Source organism: Papaver somniferum, unplaced genomic scaffold (assembly GCF_003573695.1).
Source record: "Papaver somniferum cultivar HN1 unplaced genomic scaffold, ASM357369v1 unplaced-scaffold_92, whole genome shotgun sequence".
NCBI lineage: Eukaryota > Viridiplantae > Streptophyta > Magnoliopsida > Ranunculales > Papaveraceae > Papaver > Papaver somniferum.
This window is the reverse complement of record NW_020652304.1, coordinates 413,142-433,552: the sequence shown is the minus strand read 5'-3', so window position 1 is coordinate 433,552 and position 20,411 is coordinate 413,142. Positions and strand designations below refer to the sequence as shown.

At 36.6% G+C, this 20,411-nt stretch overlaps 1 protein-coding gene and 1 pseudogene across 1 annotated transcript; both read right to left on the bottom strand.

Annotated features, from left to right (window-relative positions):
* Positions 1-3,005: 3,005 nt before the first annotated feature.
* LOC113346085 lies at positions 3,006-9,796 on the bottom strand. The gene is made up of 3 exons (XM_026589674.1): positions 9,776-9,796; positions 9,170-9,526; positions 3,006-3,556 (listed from the first exon to the last, which is right to left on the bottom strand). Exons 1-3 carry the CDS (start codon positions 9,794-9,796, stop codon positions 3,452-3,454), a joined length of 483 nt encoding a protein of 160 aa, XP_026445459.1. The 3' UTR covers positions 3,006-3,451.
* LOC113346079 overlaps positions 9,787-20,411 on the bottom strand; it is a 26,614-nt pseudogene continuing 15,989 nt past the window's right edge.

The following is a 20,411-nucleotide window of genomic DNA, read 5'->3' as shown; positions in this document are numbered from 1 at the left end:
CTCTTCCCTCCTCTCTGCAACAGAACCACCATACCCTGCCGTACCACCACCTATTCCACTTCCACAACCACCACTACCTACTCCTCTACCACCACCACACCTCCACCATCATCACCCCTACCTTCCTACAGCTATTACCCATCTTTATAGCCCCCTAATTCGTCAATTTCTCCCCTGCCGAAACCCTAGGTGAGTGGTTGACGAATCAGTGAAGCTAGAAAAGCAATTAGGGCATGGGAAGAACAAGAGAAGCATCAGGAGAAGGATTGGAGGCATGGGTCGACATCTACCAGTGTCAACAGTGATTAGGTAAATTTTAATAATTTTTATAAGAACCCTAATTTTTCTGATTTGGGAACTTTTTGGGGGAAATCAATTGTACGTCTAATTGAAGCATGGGTTGGTTGATTGGGTTGCTATCAGTGTGTTAGGTGAGTGAATTTTGGATTTTTGGGTACACCCTAACTTCACTGATTTTTGGGGATTATTCTTATATGTATAAATAGGGGATGTGTGGGAGGATGAGAGATATCTCTGGACTAGCCAGTGTATCCCCATGAGGGCTGGACTAGCCAGTTCCTCTTGGGTAGATTTTTCTTCCCTATTTTGTATTTGTAGATTTAATTTTAACTTTCAATTTTAATTCCAAATTCAATTTTAGTTTATCTTGTTTCAATTCAGTTTGTTTTATGTTTTAATTCACATTTCATTCTAGTTCACATGTTAGTTTGTAGCTCTCTGTTTAGTAAATGTTTTGTTTTTGGTTCTGTTATGTGAGCTCACATGTGTATGTGTATAGCTAGGCTCAGATGAAGCTTTAGTGGACTGTTAGGTAGTGGAATGTTAGGTTAGAAGCCTTAGTTCACTGAATTGATTGAGCAATGGGAGAAATCAGTGCTCACTAGTGCTTGTGATTGATTGTACTGTCAAAAGACAGTCAATACTAGGAGCACATCAGTTGAGCAAGCTGATTATCTTGCTATTCCCTTTTTGTATGCTTAGGATCATAAGTTGACCTTAGCTGTCACTTAGTTCTATTAGGAATTCAACCTAGAATTACATTGTCTGGCTAGGTCACAAGGTGGATTCATAACCTAGTTGTGATGTTTACTGTTTTGTGTGAATGTTAGGCTAAAGCCTTTGAAGCATTGGATTGATTGAGCAGTGGGGAGAAACTAGTGCTCACTAGTGACTGTGAGCAAACTGGTTCTCTTCCCACTCTAGATGTATGCCTAGGCTCCCAACTTTGCCTTTCATTTTTTGTATCTTGTTCTTTCTTCACTCTTTGCCTTAGGCTAGCTGCCTTTGTGCCTTGTTCTCCCACTGCCCTTGGCTAACAGCCTTGGTTTATTTGGTTTTGTTTCCTGTTAACTGCCACTGTTACCATTTTGTTTCATTGCTGCTCCCTTGCCTTAGGCTAACTGCCTTTGTGCCTCATTGCCACTGATTTTTGCTTCTTTCCCATGATCATTGTTAGTTTGTTTCACTACCATCTTCATTGTCATTGTAAATGCCATCCTTGGCCCTGTGTGATTTTGTTTCCTGTCTGCCTTTGCTTCTGCTGCCTTGTTCTCCCCCTTCTGCTGCTGCTGAAGCCACTGCTGTTGCTGCAGCTGAGCTTGCCTCAGCTAAGACCACAGTTCAGGTTAAGGCCTAAGGCCCAGTTCACTGTTACCAAGCCCAGTACACATCAAAAGAACCCAAGCCCAAATTCAAAACCAAAGCCTAGTTCACTACCAAGTCCAGTTCACAAGTGAACTGTTAAGCCCAGTCCACAGTTCCCTCCAAAAGCCTAGTGTACTGATAGGCTAAAGCTAAAGCCCAATTCATTCCCAAAGAACTCAAAGGCCCAAAGCACAATCATAACCCATTGGTTACCAAAATCCATTGGTACCCAAAGCCCAACAATAGCAACTAGAACCCAAAATAGCTAAACACTACAAAACACCCCCAGTCTCTGTGGATCGACCCGTACTTGCACGAGCTACAACCGACGACCGTGCACTTGCGGTATTATTGTAGGCCCGTTTCATTTCGCTTCAATTTTCACATCTTTAAAAGCCTACCAGAAAGTCGTGTTTCTTTCACTCAAAGCTATAGTGTTATTTCTTGATTGTTGTTTTGCAAATTTCTCTTATAAATCATACAGTGCTTATAGTTCTAATAACTTGTTTTTATGAGATTTGTATTAGTTTCATTTGTTGGTTTTGCTGTTAATCTCTCTATGTTTTTTCAAATTATCTTGATTTTTTTATTTGGCTTTCCATACACATCTCTTTTTATTTTGTTTAAGAGAGCTTAGTACATCTATAGATACCAACTAATACCATATCCTTCACCTATATTTTACTCTGTAAATATATCTTCTAATGCTTGAGCTTTTTTTCTTCATTAAAGATACCAACTAACCGAACTATATATAACTAGCTTACACTTTACAGAAATCGGTTTAAGAAATATTTTAATATTTGATTGCATCTCCATTTTGTGCTAGAAAATTATAAAATTATGGCAATTTTAGCTCTCCTTTGTCCTCTTAGGTCAAGGTGTTTCACAGTCTCATACCATTGCCATTTAGACCGGGTCTCTAATTTACTTTTCGATCTCAAACACATATGCAGACAAAGAGAAACTCTCCCTAAATCGTGAATTTGTTCATGTATAATTGAAGATAGATTTTTGTTGAATTTTACGGGCACAACGTACCTAAATATTGTAAATCATTCTTAATCGAGGATTGGTTACTTTTGTGGATTTCATTGAGGATCGTAAGTGTGGACTTAAAGTGAATATTGTAAATACTTGCAATGGGTAGAAAAACGGTAAGTGATAATTTGGCGGTATATATCAATAGGACCATCACATTCTTTCAGAAACAGAAAAATAATAGTTGAACAAGGTTTCATTGGCAATTCCATTGTTGATAGATCGACCATCAGGTCCATCACATTAACAACTAATGATATAAAGTAATATACATGATAAAAATTTATAATACTATGAAATCGTCACAAAAACAATGTCTTATTCCACATTGAACTTCTAAGGAGTATGATCTACAATAATATAACTAATCGAACAAGTGTAGCAAACATTCCGAACCAAATCCCGTACATATCCTAGTCCAAACATACAGAACAATGAACAAGGTTTACTTTACAAAACCCATTTTAGGAAAGCAACTTCTCTGTCTACAAACAATTTGTTAGATAATCTAAATGTAAAGACACGAGAACACTTATCCTATAGGAAAATCGAACGTCAAAGAGTAGACCAAGAAACAAACCCCTGAATGATACCATCTTTCTCAGGATTACACATACTGTATATATGCACTTATATTCTATAACAGCGGTTTATAAAGTTCTAATAATACACTGTACTCAGACTGTTCTATACCCTGTTAATGGTTTATTTCAATTGGTAATACGATGAGAGTACCCTCTCACAGTCAATCATCCAAAACAATCACTCCAGCACTTCTCTTCGGTTCGGTATCAGCCATATCCACATCTACTGATCCTTCCACGGAACTTGACACGGGTATTGACGAATCATTGTGTTGGGTGCAATAATCAAAAACAAAGAAAAATCAAATAAGCAAAAGTTATTGATACTTAGCTCCTTTATAATGGAAGTGATTGCTTTGACGAAACGAACAAGCTCCCCGTATCTCCGCAACAGCAACAAGGCAAAACTTTGGAAAATAGAGTGAGTCACGTGTTCAACACGCTGTCCTTAAGACATTAGTGCCCGGCTACACTCAAGAGTGATGCTATAGCCCTCACAGGACGGATATCTCCAGGATAAAACACCCTAATACACCTACTACTAGCATATGTAGTAGATGCTCAACTTGAGCTTGGCAACTCCGAAAAAACCGTTAAGGAAAATCGCGAATGCTTAAAAACCGCTATAAAATATTTTCCCTTAGGGGTCCCTCTAAAATATAGAACAACCCCTTTCCCATAGATTTTACAAAAGTAGTGAATTTCTTTATATAATTGACAAATACAACTTAAGAAGAAAAACTCCCCGATGTGGGACTAAAAGCTTTATATAGTTTCTTAAAACTACTAAAAATTGGAAACTCCACGATGTGGGACTAAAAAGTTTCATTCACAAAATAAAACAATAAATTATAATTTTTTATTAAAACTTTAAAAAATTATTTTTTTATTAATCGTTTTCCAACAATCCCCCACATGAATGAAAACTCAATAAAACATGAAAACACAGATACATCTTGGTAAATAAACATCCCAACCTCACGATCCAAACAGACTGATTGTGCAAGTGTTGAAATCATACTAGTCATTTCTACGTCCTCTCCCTCACACAAAAGTGTGTTGACCCCAGGGTCATACTATGGATTGCATAAATCATAATAGTATTGAGAGCTTTCATCTTTAATTCTCACATGGTGAGACTATAGGTATCTTTCACCAAAGTGAAAAAGCATGAACTAGTGAACCCTTAGTGACCTTTAGGTCCTAAGTTCCAGTAATACCAAAACCATCAAAATGAAAATCACATAAAAAACGAAGGAAATACCATTTTAGGCAGAGGTGTCCATGAGGTCTTGAACCTTTGCTTAGTGAGATATTACCAGAATTACTTGCTAGAGACAGTGAACTATGTCTTGAACTGCTAGCATTTGATGTAATTCGTGATAACAACCACGGGTGATATCTCCAAGATTGCTGCCAAGCTCGTGCCGTTTTGTCCGTTTTGGCCCTGGACGTATCCTGTTTCTCAGAATGCTCTAGAGAATCAGCTCATATTCTCACAGGAAGCGACCCACTTCCTCATTCAGATAGGTGAGTTTCCATAAAGAGTGTTACTGCTACACCCCACTTCAATCTTAAATTGAAACTATAGAACTCATTAAGACTTATTAAAAAGTCATTCTCCACATGCAGTCACACTATCACGTCTACACCATAGGGAAGGGACAGAGAATGAAAATCTCTGATAGTGTTTACCTTTACCCACCACAAATTAGTTGTCTCATTCGAAACCTTGATCATGGGATCTCCAGTCAGCAAGGTTGAGTATCCTTCATGGCAAGTTTAATATATGAGCTTAAGCCCCAACCCCCTCGATGCATTTTTAACTATCTCTTTGTACAAACCTTTCGTCAAAGATTGCGCGATATTCTCCTTGGACTTTATCCAATCAATGGAAATAACGCCGATTGAGATTAGTTATTTCTTAGCTTTAACTATTATAGCTTGGATAACACAATGTATAGATATAGCTGGCACATGCCTATGCCAAAGATGAATGTCTTCTAAAAATCATCTTAGGCACTCGGCCCCCTCTCATGCTTTATCTAACGCAATACTCTCAGATTCCATAATGAATTGAGCGATATGTTTGTTTGGAAATCTTCCAACAACAAACCCACATGTTAGAGTGAAACCATATCCACTCGTAGACTTAGACTCCTCTGAGTCAACTATCCAGTTTGCATCATAAAGTCCCAAGGAAACAAGATACCTTTCATAAATCAAAAAGAGTATTTTAGGTACCATAATACTCTACTCAGTGCATCTGAATTCTCTTGCTCTGGACTACAATTATATCCACTTAACTTACTCATAATATAGGCAATGTCTGGACTCTTACAGTTCATTAAATTCATCAGACATCCTATAACTTTTGAGTATTCAAGTTAAGATACTCCACTACCCTTATTTTTCTTGAGACTACAAGAATAATCGTACGAAGTACAAGCAGGTTTACAATCAGACTGATTGTATCTCTTAAGCACAACTCAACATAATGAGAACGACTAAGACTTATAAATGTTTGATTATCTTCTAATCCTCATCCCTAAGATTACATCAAAAGGGCCCAAGTCTTTCAAGTCAATGTTCTCATTCAGTGCATGTTTTTAGTGGAATTGATCACATCTATGTTTGTATCAAGCATATCATCAACATACAAGCATACAATTACACAGACATCCTTAACAAGTTACTTGTAACATACTTGTCAGATTCATTAATTTAAATCCACTATCCATTATCACATGATTAAATTTTCCATGTCACTGTTTACGTGCTTATTTGAAAACCATACAAAGATTTTTCAAATTACAAACTTTGTATTCACAACCTTTCACTACAAAGTCTTCAGGTTGATCTATGTAAATTTCTTTACCTAATTCACGGTTTTAGAAAAAGCTGTCTTGACATCCATCTGATGTATCTCTACGTTCTTTATGGCAGCAATAACAATTAGTATCTCAACGGAAGTAATTTCCGTCACAATTGAATTAGAATCAAGGAAATCTACACCTTCTTTTAGTTTATAGCCTTTAGCTACCAACTTAGCTTAATATTTTTCCACAGTTTCATCTACCTATCGTTTCCTCTTAAAGACTCATTTACATCCCATGGTCTTACAAACTGGAGGTAAACTAGCAAGCTCCCAAGTCTGGTTCCAACGGACTGAGTCCATTTCACTAAATGAAGCTTCTTACCAGAATGGGGTTTCAGTAGATATCAAGGCTTCTTTACAAGTCTGTGGCTCGGACTAAGCTAGGCATGTTATGAAGTCGGTTTCATAAGAAGTCTCAAGTCTAATTATTTTACTTCTCTTAGGCTCAACATCAACTTCATCTTCCTTTAAAATAAGTTCTGACTATTTGAAAATAAATCTAGGGGATCAACAACACATCTCTAATGAGGTACAGGTTTAGAATAAACATGTTCAAAGAACTCAGCATCCCTAGATTCCGTAATAATATTCACACCAATGTCAGAAAAAATCAGAACACACAACCAAAAATCTATTTGTAGAAGTATACTCAATATACCCTATACGAAAACACAATCAACATTTTTGGTTTCAATCTAGTTCTTTTAGGAAGAGGAATTACAATCTTAGTCAAACGCCCCCACACTTTGACACATTCATAAGAAGGTCATCTACCGTTCCATAAACCATATGGAGTTTCATCTGATTCTTAAAAGGGTACTTTATTCAGGATATACTAGTTAAGAGGACTGCCTACCCCCACAAGGCCGCAGGTAATCCTGAACTAATCAACATGGAAATTATCATCTCCTTAAGGATACGATTGTTATGTTCAAGGATTCTAATTGGTTTCCAACTTCAAGTTTATACATCTTAAGGCTTCTAAGGCGTCATCCTTATCCTAAGCAAGTATACAAGATAGTACCTCGTACAATCATCTACGGAAGTTATAACCATCTTTTACCACAGTGATTTTGGGTTGAACTCATGTCAACTAGGCCTAACTGAATTAATTTTAAAGGCTTATAATTACTCTGAACATTTGTGCTAAAAGATTTTATAGCATATTTTGATTCTTCACAGATTTCACTTTTGTGTTCAAAATCCAAACTAAATTTGGGTACGAAGCCTATGCTAGTCAGTTAAGCATTGACTTATAAGTTTACGGTTCCAAGTCTACCACGTAAAACAATCAATCACACAAAGATATCACAAGAATCAATTACGTTCACATCATCAGTTTTTCCGTTAAGCTTATATAGACCCAAAGTCCTATAACTCTTGCTTAAAAAATCACTGCCTAGTTACAACTAGTTTTCCAGATTCAATTAAGATCTTAAATATTTTTCCATCTACAACAGAACAAGATACAAGATTTTCGCATATGCTCGGAACATGAAAACTTCATTCAATGTGAGAATATTACAGATATGAGCTTCTGCCCGACCTTTTCCTTTTATGCAACCTCTATTGCAAATGAGTTACTCAATAAGAGTTTCTCGACATCCCCTATCCTATGATAGGAGGTGAACAAGTCTCTGTTTCAACAAACATTCTTGGTGGCTCCGGAGTCCACCTACTGGTCTCTCACATTGGTTATTAAAATAACTTCCGACATCACGCCACCAAACTCGTTCTAGTTTGTTTCAACTAAATTAGCATTAACTTTCTACTTATTAAGGTTTTTATGTTGTCTACAATTTACTGCCGCGTGGCCAGGAATTTTACAAACATAACACTCACCCTTAACTAAAGTAATTCTGGATTCAGGTTTACGAAATATACCTTTATCATGAAGACCATGCTTATAGTTGCGTTAGATGTTCTCACCTTTGCCATCTTTGGAAGATTTGTTTCCAACCACATGCGGCTATTAGCCATGTCCCTCGGAGATGACACCTTTATTAACAAATCACAATTCCAAATCAGAAAGTAAAATATGAGTTTTGAAGATAACATCTATATATACAAACTTCGTTTGAATCAGCGTTTCAAAAAACTCATGGTTACCCCCACAAAAATTAATTTAGTTAACAACAATTTTCTGCTCGTCAGAATTTTTCAGAAACGTTTTTCTGTTTTGTAAAATATCAAACAAATACTTGTACAACTCCAAAAATTCTGAAATTTTACGCGGGTAACTATCAGGATGTCTACTACGTTGTGTCAAAAGTGTTCATCGAAATTACTTCTATATTAAAAGATAAAATTGAAACTCTACAGATGACCAGAAATTCGTTTTTGTTTTTCACTCCATAATTAACATCCATGATTCACAAACCAATCAATCGTTTTCGATTATTACAAATTTAATGTCTTAAGATTGTTGGGTGCAATAATCAAAAACAAAGAAAAATCAAATAAGCAAAAGTTATTGATACTTAGCTCCTTTATAATGGAAGTGATTGCTTTGACGAAACGAACAAGCTCCCCGTATCTCCGCAACAGCAACAAGGCAAAACTTTGGAAAATAGAGTGAGTCACGTGTTCAACACGCTGTCCTTAAGACATTAGCACCCGGCTACACTCAAGAGTGATGATATAGCCCTCACAGGACGGATATCTCCAGGATAAAACACCCTAATACACCTACTACTAGCATATGTAGTAGATGCTCAACTTGAGCTTGGCAACTCCGAAAAAACCGTTAAGGAAAATCGCGAATGCTTAAAAACCGCTATAAAATATTTTCCCTTAGGGGTCCCTCTAAAATATAGAACAACCCCTTTCCCATAGATTTTACAAAAGTAGTGAATTTCTTTATATAATTGACAAATACAACTTAAGAAGAAAAACTCCCCGATGTGGGACTAAAAAGTTTCATTCACAAAATAAAACAATAAATTATAATTTTTTATTAAAACTTTAAAAAATTATTTTTTTATTAATCGTTTTCCAACACATTGGACTCGGCAACTTCAGAGCTATCCTTCACAGAATTTAGGAGAGCTGACGGAGGCTCTGAATCTGCTTCAGAAACCTTTGGCAGGGAATCCAACTTTTCACCAACTTTGGAATCATCTCCATCTTTTCTTGTTAGACACTCACCTCCAGAAACAGTATCCTGGGCTGATTGATCAGATACCACTTTGATTTCTTCGGAAGATGGGGTGGTATTTGGAGGAGTAAAAATATGTTGCAAGTCCTCCTTAATGGCTTCAATACGAGAGATGCTTCCTTTCAGGGTAAAACCGGCAGGTTTATTTCCGTCCTGTGGCTGAACTGATTCTTGGATGTCCTCTCCAACTACTTTACACAGCTGGTGGAAGATTATATACAAACAAAAAGGGGTCAATAGGGATGCTAGGACTTACACGTGGCATTAAATATTTTGCTCGATCTAGAAAAGACAATCGAGAAAATAAGAAGCTGCTTAAGAAAAAACACCCGGCCAAATTTAGAGGGAATCAGGCCGATCTTGCTCAACTCATGGAATAACGATTGACAAGTAAAATTGAGGTTTCATGATCAACTGTAATGGCATAATATTACAAGCATGTTAGTTTACCTTATTATAAAGCCTTCCCATATTAATTAATACGATCTGAACTGTCATCACAGGCAACAGTTTTTAATTCTTCAAGAGCTGCAGACATCCAACCATGTATATGAATAAACTTTCAAATAAAATCTAGCAGACAACATTGATATATATGTATCACCAATCTCGGCCGCATTATCATCTAAGCAAAGAAACTAAATGTTGAGTAACTATAAATTAAAGAAATAATCCACAATGCGCAGAAAAAGTGAAGATGATTACCCTGTCCACTGATCTAGATAAACGAAAATACTCATGTAGATTTATTTTGGGTTTTTTGTTTTGTATCCTAACAGGATAGGTACTGGCGTATTGCCTTCAAACTATTATAATAACCTAAATGATATCAACAGAAGAAAAAAGTTACTATTTACTCTGTTATGCGTAACATGATCCATGCCAAAACTAACTTTTAGCAGTTATAGGCTTACCAATTGGTTCTATCGGAGGAAGAGGTTCACCAGTTTGGGCATTCTTCCCCAAGAAAGTAGGCCTCTCGACGTCAACAACATTTGGAGCACCATTTGACACCTCATTCGGTTGGTCATCTCCCTGAGGCCGCACCCCCCCCCCCAAAAAAAAAAAAAAAAAAAACTTGAATGAGAGTCATTCATTACCTTGCAGACAAACCTGATACAGGACCCATTTGCATATATATGCAGTCTCCATAAGAAAGAAATTAAATCATTATTCATCAACACTGTCAATGTCTCCCCGTAAAGACTTAGTGGTCTCATCATTATTTGGAGAAGAGTCAACTGTCATCAACATATGGAACACACACAGCATAAACATGCCCAATTTGGTTTTTCAACTAGCAATGTAAGGAATTATGACTCGCGATTCATCTTGCATTGAATACTTATTGTGGAGATAATAGTAGACTATTAGTTCAAGATACACCACGAATGTGATCACATCTAATCATATCATAAACTGGAGTTACATGCAGCCACACTAATAAAGTGAATTAACAAAAAGACAACTTACAAAATAAACTTTCTGGTACTCTGCATTGAGTCCTTTCTCCAAAAGAAGTACTCTTTTTTTTAATAAACTCAACCAATCTTCTCTGCATCTCCCTGAAATTATACAACATAGAAGGATCCTGAAACACTTGGGCACGGTTAGCGTTCTCTGCGGTACCCAGTGCAAAATCAGACTTAAAATCATTTACACCACCAGATCCCGTTGATTGCTTATTGGATGTCATTTCAGGATTAACTGGATTTACACCAGCATTCATTTGAGAAGGTCCATAGGAAGAAGTATTTATGAAGGGTAGATTTTGCTCCTGGCAAATGATCTCTTGAAGATGCAAATCCTTATCATCAACAATATTTTGCCATCTTCCATACCCATGCCTAATGATTTAAAAAAAAAAATCAGATAATAAAATGGGAAAAAGATATATACTCTGCACCAATTGAAGAGTGTATTTATACACATCAGTAAATGGTTCAACCTGAGAGGGTCTTTTAATAGATTGGCAGTTCACCATATTCACAGTATGCAAGTACTTAAGGTGCTTGACATAAATGATTTGTCATAAAGGTAAGTAACCAAAACCAGCTACCATAAAGACAACGCGGATGCTTTAAATTGGAATGTAAAAAGTCGTGGACCCATATGATCATGATATCCTCAAGGATAGGATACTTCATGTATATACTTGCATGGTCACATGATGGCAAATGTCAAAATGTGCTAGTCTAGCTCTAACAACCTGTAAAGATATCATTTCAGACTCAAACCCTACTGTATCCTCCACACTGCCATTACAGGCATGTCAGTTTCTCAATATCATGGCATAACGACCAAGAACAAGCCTAGCTAAATTCATACGATACTGTAACAACCAAAATGTTAAAAGAAATGCAAATAAAAACGCAAAACTAAATAATTGCTGGCAATAAGCTACATATCTAAGAAGCACAATGGATAAATCCTGGCAAACATACTTTAAAACTGCATGCAACAACAATAAGTCATGTTCCTCCCTCCATGATTTCCACTCTTCAGCCCAGGATAGCCTGAAATGATTTTTCCGCAAAAAGGGGATTACCAGGTTGTTCTGTTGAACTGTACCTGTTACATTCCTAAAGTTTAGTAATTTGTGAAATCTGTTTAACATGTGCTTCTAGTACTTGTGTGTGACATTCAGTTCAGAAAGAACATAATGTAACTTTATACAACCAGAAATCATCCAAAACCTTTTAGTTTTAAAATAGAACGGTGAGGTTAAATAATTAGATCCACAAATTTATTACCACCTGTAAGTAAGACAGCTTTAAATGCGGAATACTATTATGCACTTCCAACAAGTGCGACCACATGTAATAGAAATATCTCAACCAGATAGTTACTTGCCTTTTCTTTGATCAACATCAACACTGCAATCCTAACAAGTACATCTTGTATCCTAAGTCCTTCTTTTGGTACGCCATCTGTTGCAAAGCCAGTTGACAAACAAAAATCTAGTAAAATGTCAAGAGAGTCAAAAAAACAATAACGCAAACAAGCGAAGGCATACAGATGTTCTAGAAAAAAATCAAGCGACACTAATTAGAAGTGCATAGACTGGGTACAAGGAAAAATTACCTGAAAACATGGCGCATCATTAATTCCTCAGTATATGTGACAAAAAGAGAGTTCCATATCTGAAGAAGTGAAGATTAAAATCAAGGCATTGCATAACTGAATAAAGTTCCACAGCACAATACTACTTTGTATGTGGTCCTACTGGTACTTCTCTTTTATTGGCAAGTGCTAGCATTCTAATTCAAAGATCACAGATCTAATTTATAAAGAAATTTTAATACAAAACTGATGGATTCATGTTCTTAATACAATTTTCCTCCCTTAGAAGTGTTTCAGATACTAAGCAATTTTAAAAATGAGCACATACTCTTTGATTTCCTCGTATGCCTTCTGCTTCAAGCGAGGAGCAAACTCAACCCAATCATAATCACCTACTCCGAACCTGCAAGATAAACAACGCGTCAGCCTTCCAGGAATAGGCACAAGATGAGAGAATACAATCTTTTGTTTCTTATTCAGATGAATAGATGTGATAAAGATCGCCAGTAAAACAAAACAAAAAAAGATCAGGTTCAATCCACGATAGCAGTTAGCATCCAGAATCGCGTTTTTCAACAATAGAATCTTAAAATATGTCCCTCTTGAAGACCAATCTATGATTTGCGCTACCGTTTCATACTCCCCTCCAACCCCATGATTGTCGAAATTATATAAGTGACAGCTAGATACAAGCACTAAGGTCCAGATATTAGTCACCAAAATCTAAAGTGTGTAGGATGCACCTATCTGTACTGATATCAGTGGAAGGAACCGAATCGTATTCTTTCTGTTTGTTTTTCTTGTGTCTACAAGATGTTTTGATATGTCTTGGTTGATTTAATTACCTCATTAATATCTGGACAAATGCAGCCCTTTGGCTTTGGTTGAATCCGAGAACTCTGAATGAATTTCCCTCACCTTCCATCAAAGGGATCGGTCCGCTGGCATCCGCTGTAAGATTTTAAACTCACAGTTATGCTACTAACAGAAAATATATGCACCAACTAATTTATCAAAGATGAAGACTAAAGTGACTGAAGATACCACGTGCTTTCTTCTTTGACTGAGGCTTCTTTCCTGCTGCAGTCCCAGCAGAGATCATTTCAGCATCAACCCAATCAGCTTCAGTAACATCAAATTCTTCATCAGAACTAGCATCTTCAAGTCCAGCTAGGTCATCCTCTTCGACAGATACCATCTGATACAAGCCAAAAACATCCATAAAGCAAAAAATAAGCTTGAACTACAAACCCAGGTTGTTCAGACACTCTAAATTTCACAACAGATGATAAAAACCAAAAATGATAATAACAAATGTGAAGCATAAGCATAATTGAAAACATAATTGCACTGTGACTACAAGGATACCCTGGTAGCCAGAACTTATGAGAGAAAAGACCCTGGTAGGCAGAAGTTGTGGCTTTGAAAACAATGCAGGCAGCAATGTTAACCAGCTTCAAATGTATTTCTGCAGTAACTCATGGCCCTTCTTTACTTTTTCGTGTTTTTCCCATCCTCAACCTCAATAAATTACAGACAGAGTTTGAATATACCTGTTTACGGCTTCTCTTTCCCTTCCCCATTGCAGTGAATTCTTCAACTTTATGTTCTTCATATCTGTCCTTTAATAGATCTTCCCAGTAAACTTTTGTTTCTGTATTGCTGGCAGCAGGCTTATTCAGCATGGACGCCTTCTGCGCTTCTGCTTCAGCTGCTGCTTGCACTTCATCTATGTATTCAAAATTTGCTACCTACAACAGATTACACAAATGCATTATTAAAATTACAAGAAAAATGACAGTAGGTACTGAAGCAATGCAGTAGGATACCAGTCACTAATCACTACAAACGTCAGAGAATGATAACAACAGCATTTATATGTTTTTCAATTTTTAAAATGAAAAACAAATATAAAGAAATATGAAAAACAAATAACCAACCGCATCATGCCTCAAGTGCACCGGTATGATAAATGACAGTTTGAGTTCAAGAAACTACCACACTAACTAAAGGGCATAACATGCATCTAACATCTTAGCCGAGGATACTTGACATTTTAGAGGAAAAGTCCCAAGTCATCGTTCGCTTTGAAGAGAGGTGTTATCTTTCCATCTAGGTCTTTACAGAAGTTGGCCTATGCAATCGAGTTCATAGGTGTGTCCATCTTAGCATGATTCAGTTCACAGCAAGCCTATTGCTCGAGATGATAATTGAAAGAGAACAATTACAAGAGTTTTCACGCAACGGTGTCAAAACCCTAGTAAAATCCAAGTTCTTTCACCCTCGAGCCAAAGAAGAAACAGGGAACTCATCTCCTTCTATTCCCAATCCATCTACCAAACTTTTCTTTGGAAGGACTAGGTTCTATTGAAGGGGCATGAATCCATATTCTATATAATTCGTATCTACACATCCAGATTTTTCAGCAACATCATGCAGTGTGCTATACCCTTAATGCATCTGTCTTATTTCTCCTGACATACCCAAGTACTGTATAGGACTTATTTCAATCAGTTCAGAATCACAAAGTGGTACCTCATTTCCAAGTCCCAACTAGAACTGCATAGGTTCTCTTAGTTCCCACTCACCTCTTATGGAAAATTTTTAAATGTGGCGCACTTCAAAAAAATAAATAAATAAATTGCCCCCATTAGGACCCAAACCCAAAAAAGTTGGCACGATATAAGCTTGTAGTTTGGACACTAAATGAGAGAGAAAAGGGTGGTAAATATTTGCATTTCAACAATTGCCGAACTTCTAAGCTCATGTTGGCTTTAGATGTCGAAGGCCCAATGCACATCACAATCCAAAATCCAAAAATGATTTTCTAAAGGCCCAATGCGTCTTTAGATGTCATAAATATCATTCGGAACTTCTAAGCGTACCGATATGTGAGTCTTAAGATTTTTCACGGATACCAGGGGTACCCTTGAGTTCAATTACTTCTTCCATGCTGCTTAAACTAACTCAAAATCCTGCTTAAACTAACTCAAAAATTCCCTGTCCGTCTCATCCTGAAACTTCATAGCGGTTACCTTCAAACCCCTATTCCACTGACTAGATGAGTGATCAAATCTTGGTGGGGCATTTATCAAGCACTTGGCATTGCACTTTTGAGTTCAACTTCACCAGAGGATGGGTTACTCATATTATAGCCATCATAACTCAGCTGATTAATCTTGGCTAACACCCCGGGGTCTTTCTTAAATATGTTGGAAAACGATTAATAAAAAATAATTTTTTAAAGTTTTAATAAAAAATTATAATTTATTGTTTTATTTTGTGAATGAAACTTTTTAGTCCCACATCGTGGAGTTTCCAATTTTTAGTAGTTTTAAGAAACTATATAAAGCTTTTAGTCCCACATCGGGGAGTTTTTCTTCTTAAGTTGTATTTGTCAATTATATAAAGAAATTCACTACTTTTGTAAAATCTAGGGGAAAGGGGTTGCTCTATATTTTAGAGGGACCCCTAAGGGAAAATATTTTATAGCTGTTTTTAAGCATTCGCGATTTTCCTTAACGGTTTTTTCGGAGTTGCCAAGCTCAAGTTGAGCATCTACTACATATGCTAGTAGTAGGTGTATTAGGGTGTTTTATCCTGGAGATATCCGTCCTGTGAGGGCTATAGCATCACTCTTGAGTGTAGCCGGGCGCTAATGTCTTAAGGACAGCGTGTTGAACACGTGACTCACTCTATTTTCCAAAGTTTTTCCTTGTTGCTGTTGCGGAGATACGGGGAGCTTGTTCGTTTCGTCAAAGCAATCACTTCCATTATAAAGGAGCTAAGTATCAATAACTTTTGCTTATTTGATTTTTCTTTGTTTTTGATTATTGCACCCAACAATCTTAAGACATTAGCATTTGTAATAATCGAAAACGATTGATTGGTTTGTGAATCATGGATGTTAATTGTGGAGTGAAAAAACAAAAACGAATTTCTGGTCAGCTGTAGAGTTTCAATTTTATCTTTTAATATAGAAGGAATTTCGCTGAACCCTTTTGACACAACGTAGTAGACATCCTGATAGTTACCCGTGTAAAATTTCAGAATTTTTGGAATTGTAAAAGTATTTTTTTGATATTTTACAAAACATAAAAACGTTTCTGAAAAATTCTGACGAGCAGAAAATTGTTGTTAACTAAATTAATTTTTGTGGGGTAACCATGAGTTTTTTGAAATGATGATTCAAACGAAGTTTGTATATATAAATGTTATCTTCAAAACTCATATTTTACTTTCTGATTTGGAATTGTGATTTGTGAATAAAGGTGTCATCTCCGAGGGACATGGCTAATAGCCGCATGTGGTTGGAAACAAATCTTCCAAAGATGGCAAAGGTGAGAACATCGAACGCAACTCTAAGCATGGTCTTCATGATAAAGGTATATTTCGTAAATCTGAATCCGGAATTACTTTAGTTAAGGGTGAGTGTTATGTTTGTAAAATTTCTGGTCACGCGGCAGTAAATTGTAGACAACATAAAAACCTTAATAAGTAGAAAGTTAATGCTAATTTAGTTGAAACAAACTAGAACGAGTTTGGTGGCATGATGTCGGAAGTTATTTTAATAACCAATGTGAGAGACCAGTAGGTGGACTCTGGAGCCACCAAGAATGTTTGTTGAAACAGAGACCTGTTCACCTCCTATCATAGGATAGGGGATGTCGAGAAACTCTTATTGAGTAACTCATATGCAATAGAGGTTGCATAAAAGGAAAAGGTCGAGCAGAAGCTCATATCTGTAATATTCTCACATTGAATGAAGTTTTCATGTTCCGAGCATATGCGAAAATCTTGTATCTTGTTCTGTTGTAGATGGAAAAATATTTAAGATCTTAATTGAATCTGGAAAACTTGTTGTAACTAGGCAGTGATTTTTTAAGCAAGAGTTATAGGACTTTGGGTCTATATAAGCTTAACGGAAAAACTGATGATGTGAACGTAGTTGATTCTTGTGATATCTTTGTGTGATTGATTGTTTTACGTGGTAGACTTGGAACCGTAAACTTATAAGTCAATGCTTAACTGGCTAGCATAGGCTTCGTACCCAAATTTAGTTTGGATTTTGAACACAAAAGTGAAATCTGTGAAGAATCAAAATATGCTATAAAATCTTTTAGCACAAATGTTCAGAGTAATTCTAAGCCTTTAGAATTAATTCAGTTAGGCCTAGTTGACATGAGTTCAACCCAAAACCACTGTGGTAAAAGATGGTTATAACTTCCGTAGATGATTGTACGAGGTACTATCTTGTATACTTGCTTAGGATAAGGATGACGCCTTAGAAGCCTTAAGATGTATAAACTTGAAGTTGGAAACCAATTAGAAGCCTTGAACATAACAACCGTATCCTTAAGGAGATGATAATTTCCATGTTGATTAGTTCAGGATTACCTGCGGCCTTGTGGGGGGAGGCAGTCCTCTTAACTAGTATATCCTGAATAAAGTACCCTTTTAAGAATCAGATGAAACTCCATATGGTTTATGGAACGGTAGATGACCTTCTTATGAATGTGTCAAAGTGTGGGGGCGTTTGACTAAGATTGTAATTCCTCTTCCTAAAAGAACTAGATTGAAACCAAAAATGTTGATTGTGTTTTCGTATAGGGTATATTGAGTATACTTCTACAAATAGATTTTTGGTTGTGTGTTCTGATTTTTTCTGACATTGGTGTGAATATTATTACGGAATCTAGGGATGCTGAGTTCTTTGAACATGTTTATTCTAAACCTGTACCTCATTAGAGATGTGTTGTTGATCCCCTAGATTTATCTTCAAATAGTCAGAACTTATTTTAAAGGAAGATGAAGTTGATGTTGAGCCTAAGAGAAGTAAAATAATTAGACTTGAGACTTCTTATGAAACCGACTTCATAACATGCCTAGCTTAGTCTGAGCCACAGACTTGTAAAGAAGCCTTAATATCTACTGAAACCCCATTCTGGTAAGAAGCTTCATTTAGTGAAATGGACTCAGTCCGTTGGAACCAGACTTGGGAGCTTGCTAGTTTACCTCCAGGTTGTAAGACCATGGGATGTAAATGAGTCTTTAAGAGGAAACGATAGGTAGATGAAACTGTGGAAAAATATTAAGCTAAGTTGGTAGCTAAAGGCTATAAACTAAAAGAAGGTGTAGATTTCCTTGATTCTAATTCAATTGTGACGGAAATTACTTCCGTTGAGATACTAATTGTTATTGCTGCCATAAAGAACGTAGAGATACATCAGATGGATGTTAAGACAGCTTTTTCTAAAACCGTGAATTAGGTAAAGAAATTTACATAGATCAACCTGAAGACTTTGTAGTGAAAGGTTGTGAATACAAAGTTTGTAATTTGAAAAATCTTTGTATGGTTTTCAAATAAGCACGTAAACAGTGACATGGAAAATTTAATCATGTGATAATGGATAGTGGATTTAAATTAATGAATCTGACAAGTATGTTACAAGTAACTTGTTAAGGATGTCTGTGTAATTGTATGCTTGTATGTTGATGATATGCTTGATACAAACATAGATGTGATCAATTCCACTAAAAACATGCACTGAATGAGAACATTGACTTGAAAGACTTGGGCCCTTTTGATGTAATCTTAGGGATGAGGATTAGAAGATAATCAAACATTTATAAGTCTTAGTCGTTCTCATTATGTTGAGTTGTGCTTAAGAGATACAATCAGTCTGATTGTAAACCTGCTTGTACTTCGTACGATTATTCTTGTAGTCTCAAGAAAAATAAGGGTAGTGGAGTATCTTAACTTGAATACTCAAAAGTTATAGGATGTCTGATGAATTTAATGAACTGTAAGAGTCCAGACATTGCCTATATTGTGAGTAAGTTAAGTGGATATAATTGTAGTCCAGAGCAAGAGAATTCAGATGCACTGAGTAGAGTATTATGGTACCTAAAATACTCTTTTGATTTATGAAAGGTATCTTGTTGTCCTTGGGACTTTATGATGCAAACTGGATAGTTGACTCAGAGGAGTCTAAGTCTACGAGTGGATATGGTTTCACTCTAACATGTGGGTTTGTTGTTGGAAGATTTCCAAACAAACATATCGCTCAATTCATTATGGAATCTGAGAGTATTGCGTTAGATAAAGCATGAGAGGGGGCCGAGTGCCTAAGATGATTTTTAGAAGACATTCCTCTTTGGCATAGGCCTGTGCCAGCTATATCTATACATTGTGTTAGCCAAGCTATAATAGTTAAAGCTAAGAAATAACTAATCTCAATCGGCGTTATTTCCATTGATTGGATAAAGTCCAAGGAGAATATCGCGCAATCTTTGACGAAAGGTTTGTACAAAGAGATAGTTAAAAATGCATCGAGGGGGTTGGGGCTTAAGCTCATATATTAAACTTGCCATGAAGGATACTCAACCTTGCTGACTGGAGATCCCATGATCAAGGTTTCGAATGAGACAACTAATTTGTGGTGGGTAAAGGTAAACACTATCAGAGATTTTCATTCTCTGTCCCTTCCCTATGGTGTAGACGTGATAGTGTGACTGCATGTGGAGGATGACTTTTTAATAAGTCTTAATGAGTTCTATAGTTTCAATTTAAGATTGAAGTGGGGTGTAGCAGTAACACTCTTTATGGAAACTCACCTATCTGAATGAGGAAGTGGGTCGCTTCCTGTGAGAATATGAGCTGATTCTCTAGAGCATTCTGAGAAACAGGATACGTCCAGGGCCAAAACGGACAAAACGGCACGAGCTTGGCAGCAATCTTGGAGATATCACCCGTGGTTGTTATCACGAATTACATCAAATGCTAGCAGTTCAAGACATAGTTCACTGTCTCTAGCAAGTAATTCTGGTAATATCTCACTAAGCAAAGGTTCAAGACCTCATGGACACCTCTGCCTAAAATGGTATTTCCTGCGTTTTTTATGTGATTTTCATTTTGATGGTTTTGGTATTACTGGAACTTAGGACCTAAAGGTCACTAAGGGTTCACTAGTTCATGCTTTTTCACTTTGGTGAAAGATACCTATAGTCTCACCATGTGAGA

Excerpts from the sequence above, each read along its gene's own strand:
- LOC113346085 (XM_026589674.1), bottom strand. The coding sequence starts at position 9,796 with ATGGGAAGGCTTTATAATAAG. Across the intron at positions 9,527-9,775 it reads TGGGAAGGCTTTATAATAAG|CTGTGTAAAGTAGTTGGAGA; the intron begins GTAAACTAACAT and ends ATCTTCCACCAG. Across the intron at positions 3,557-9,169 it reads CTGAAGTTGCCGAGTCCAAT|GATTCGTCAATACCCGTGTC; the intron begins GTGTTGGAAAAC and ends ACCCAACACAAT.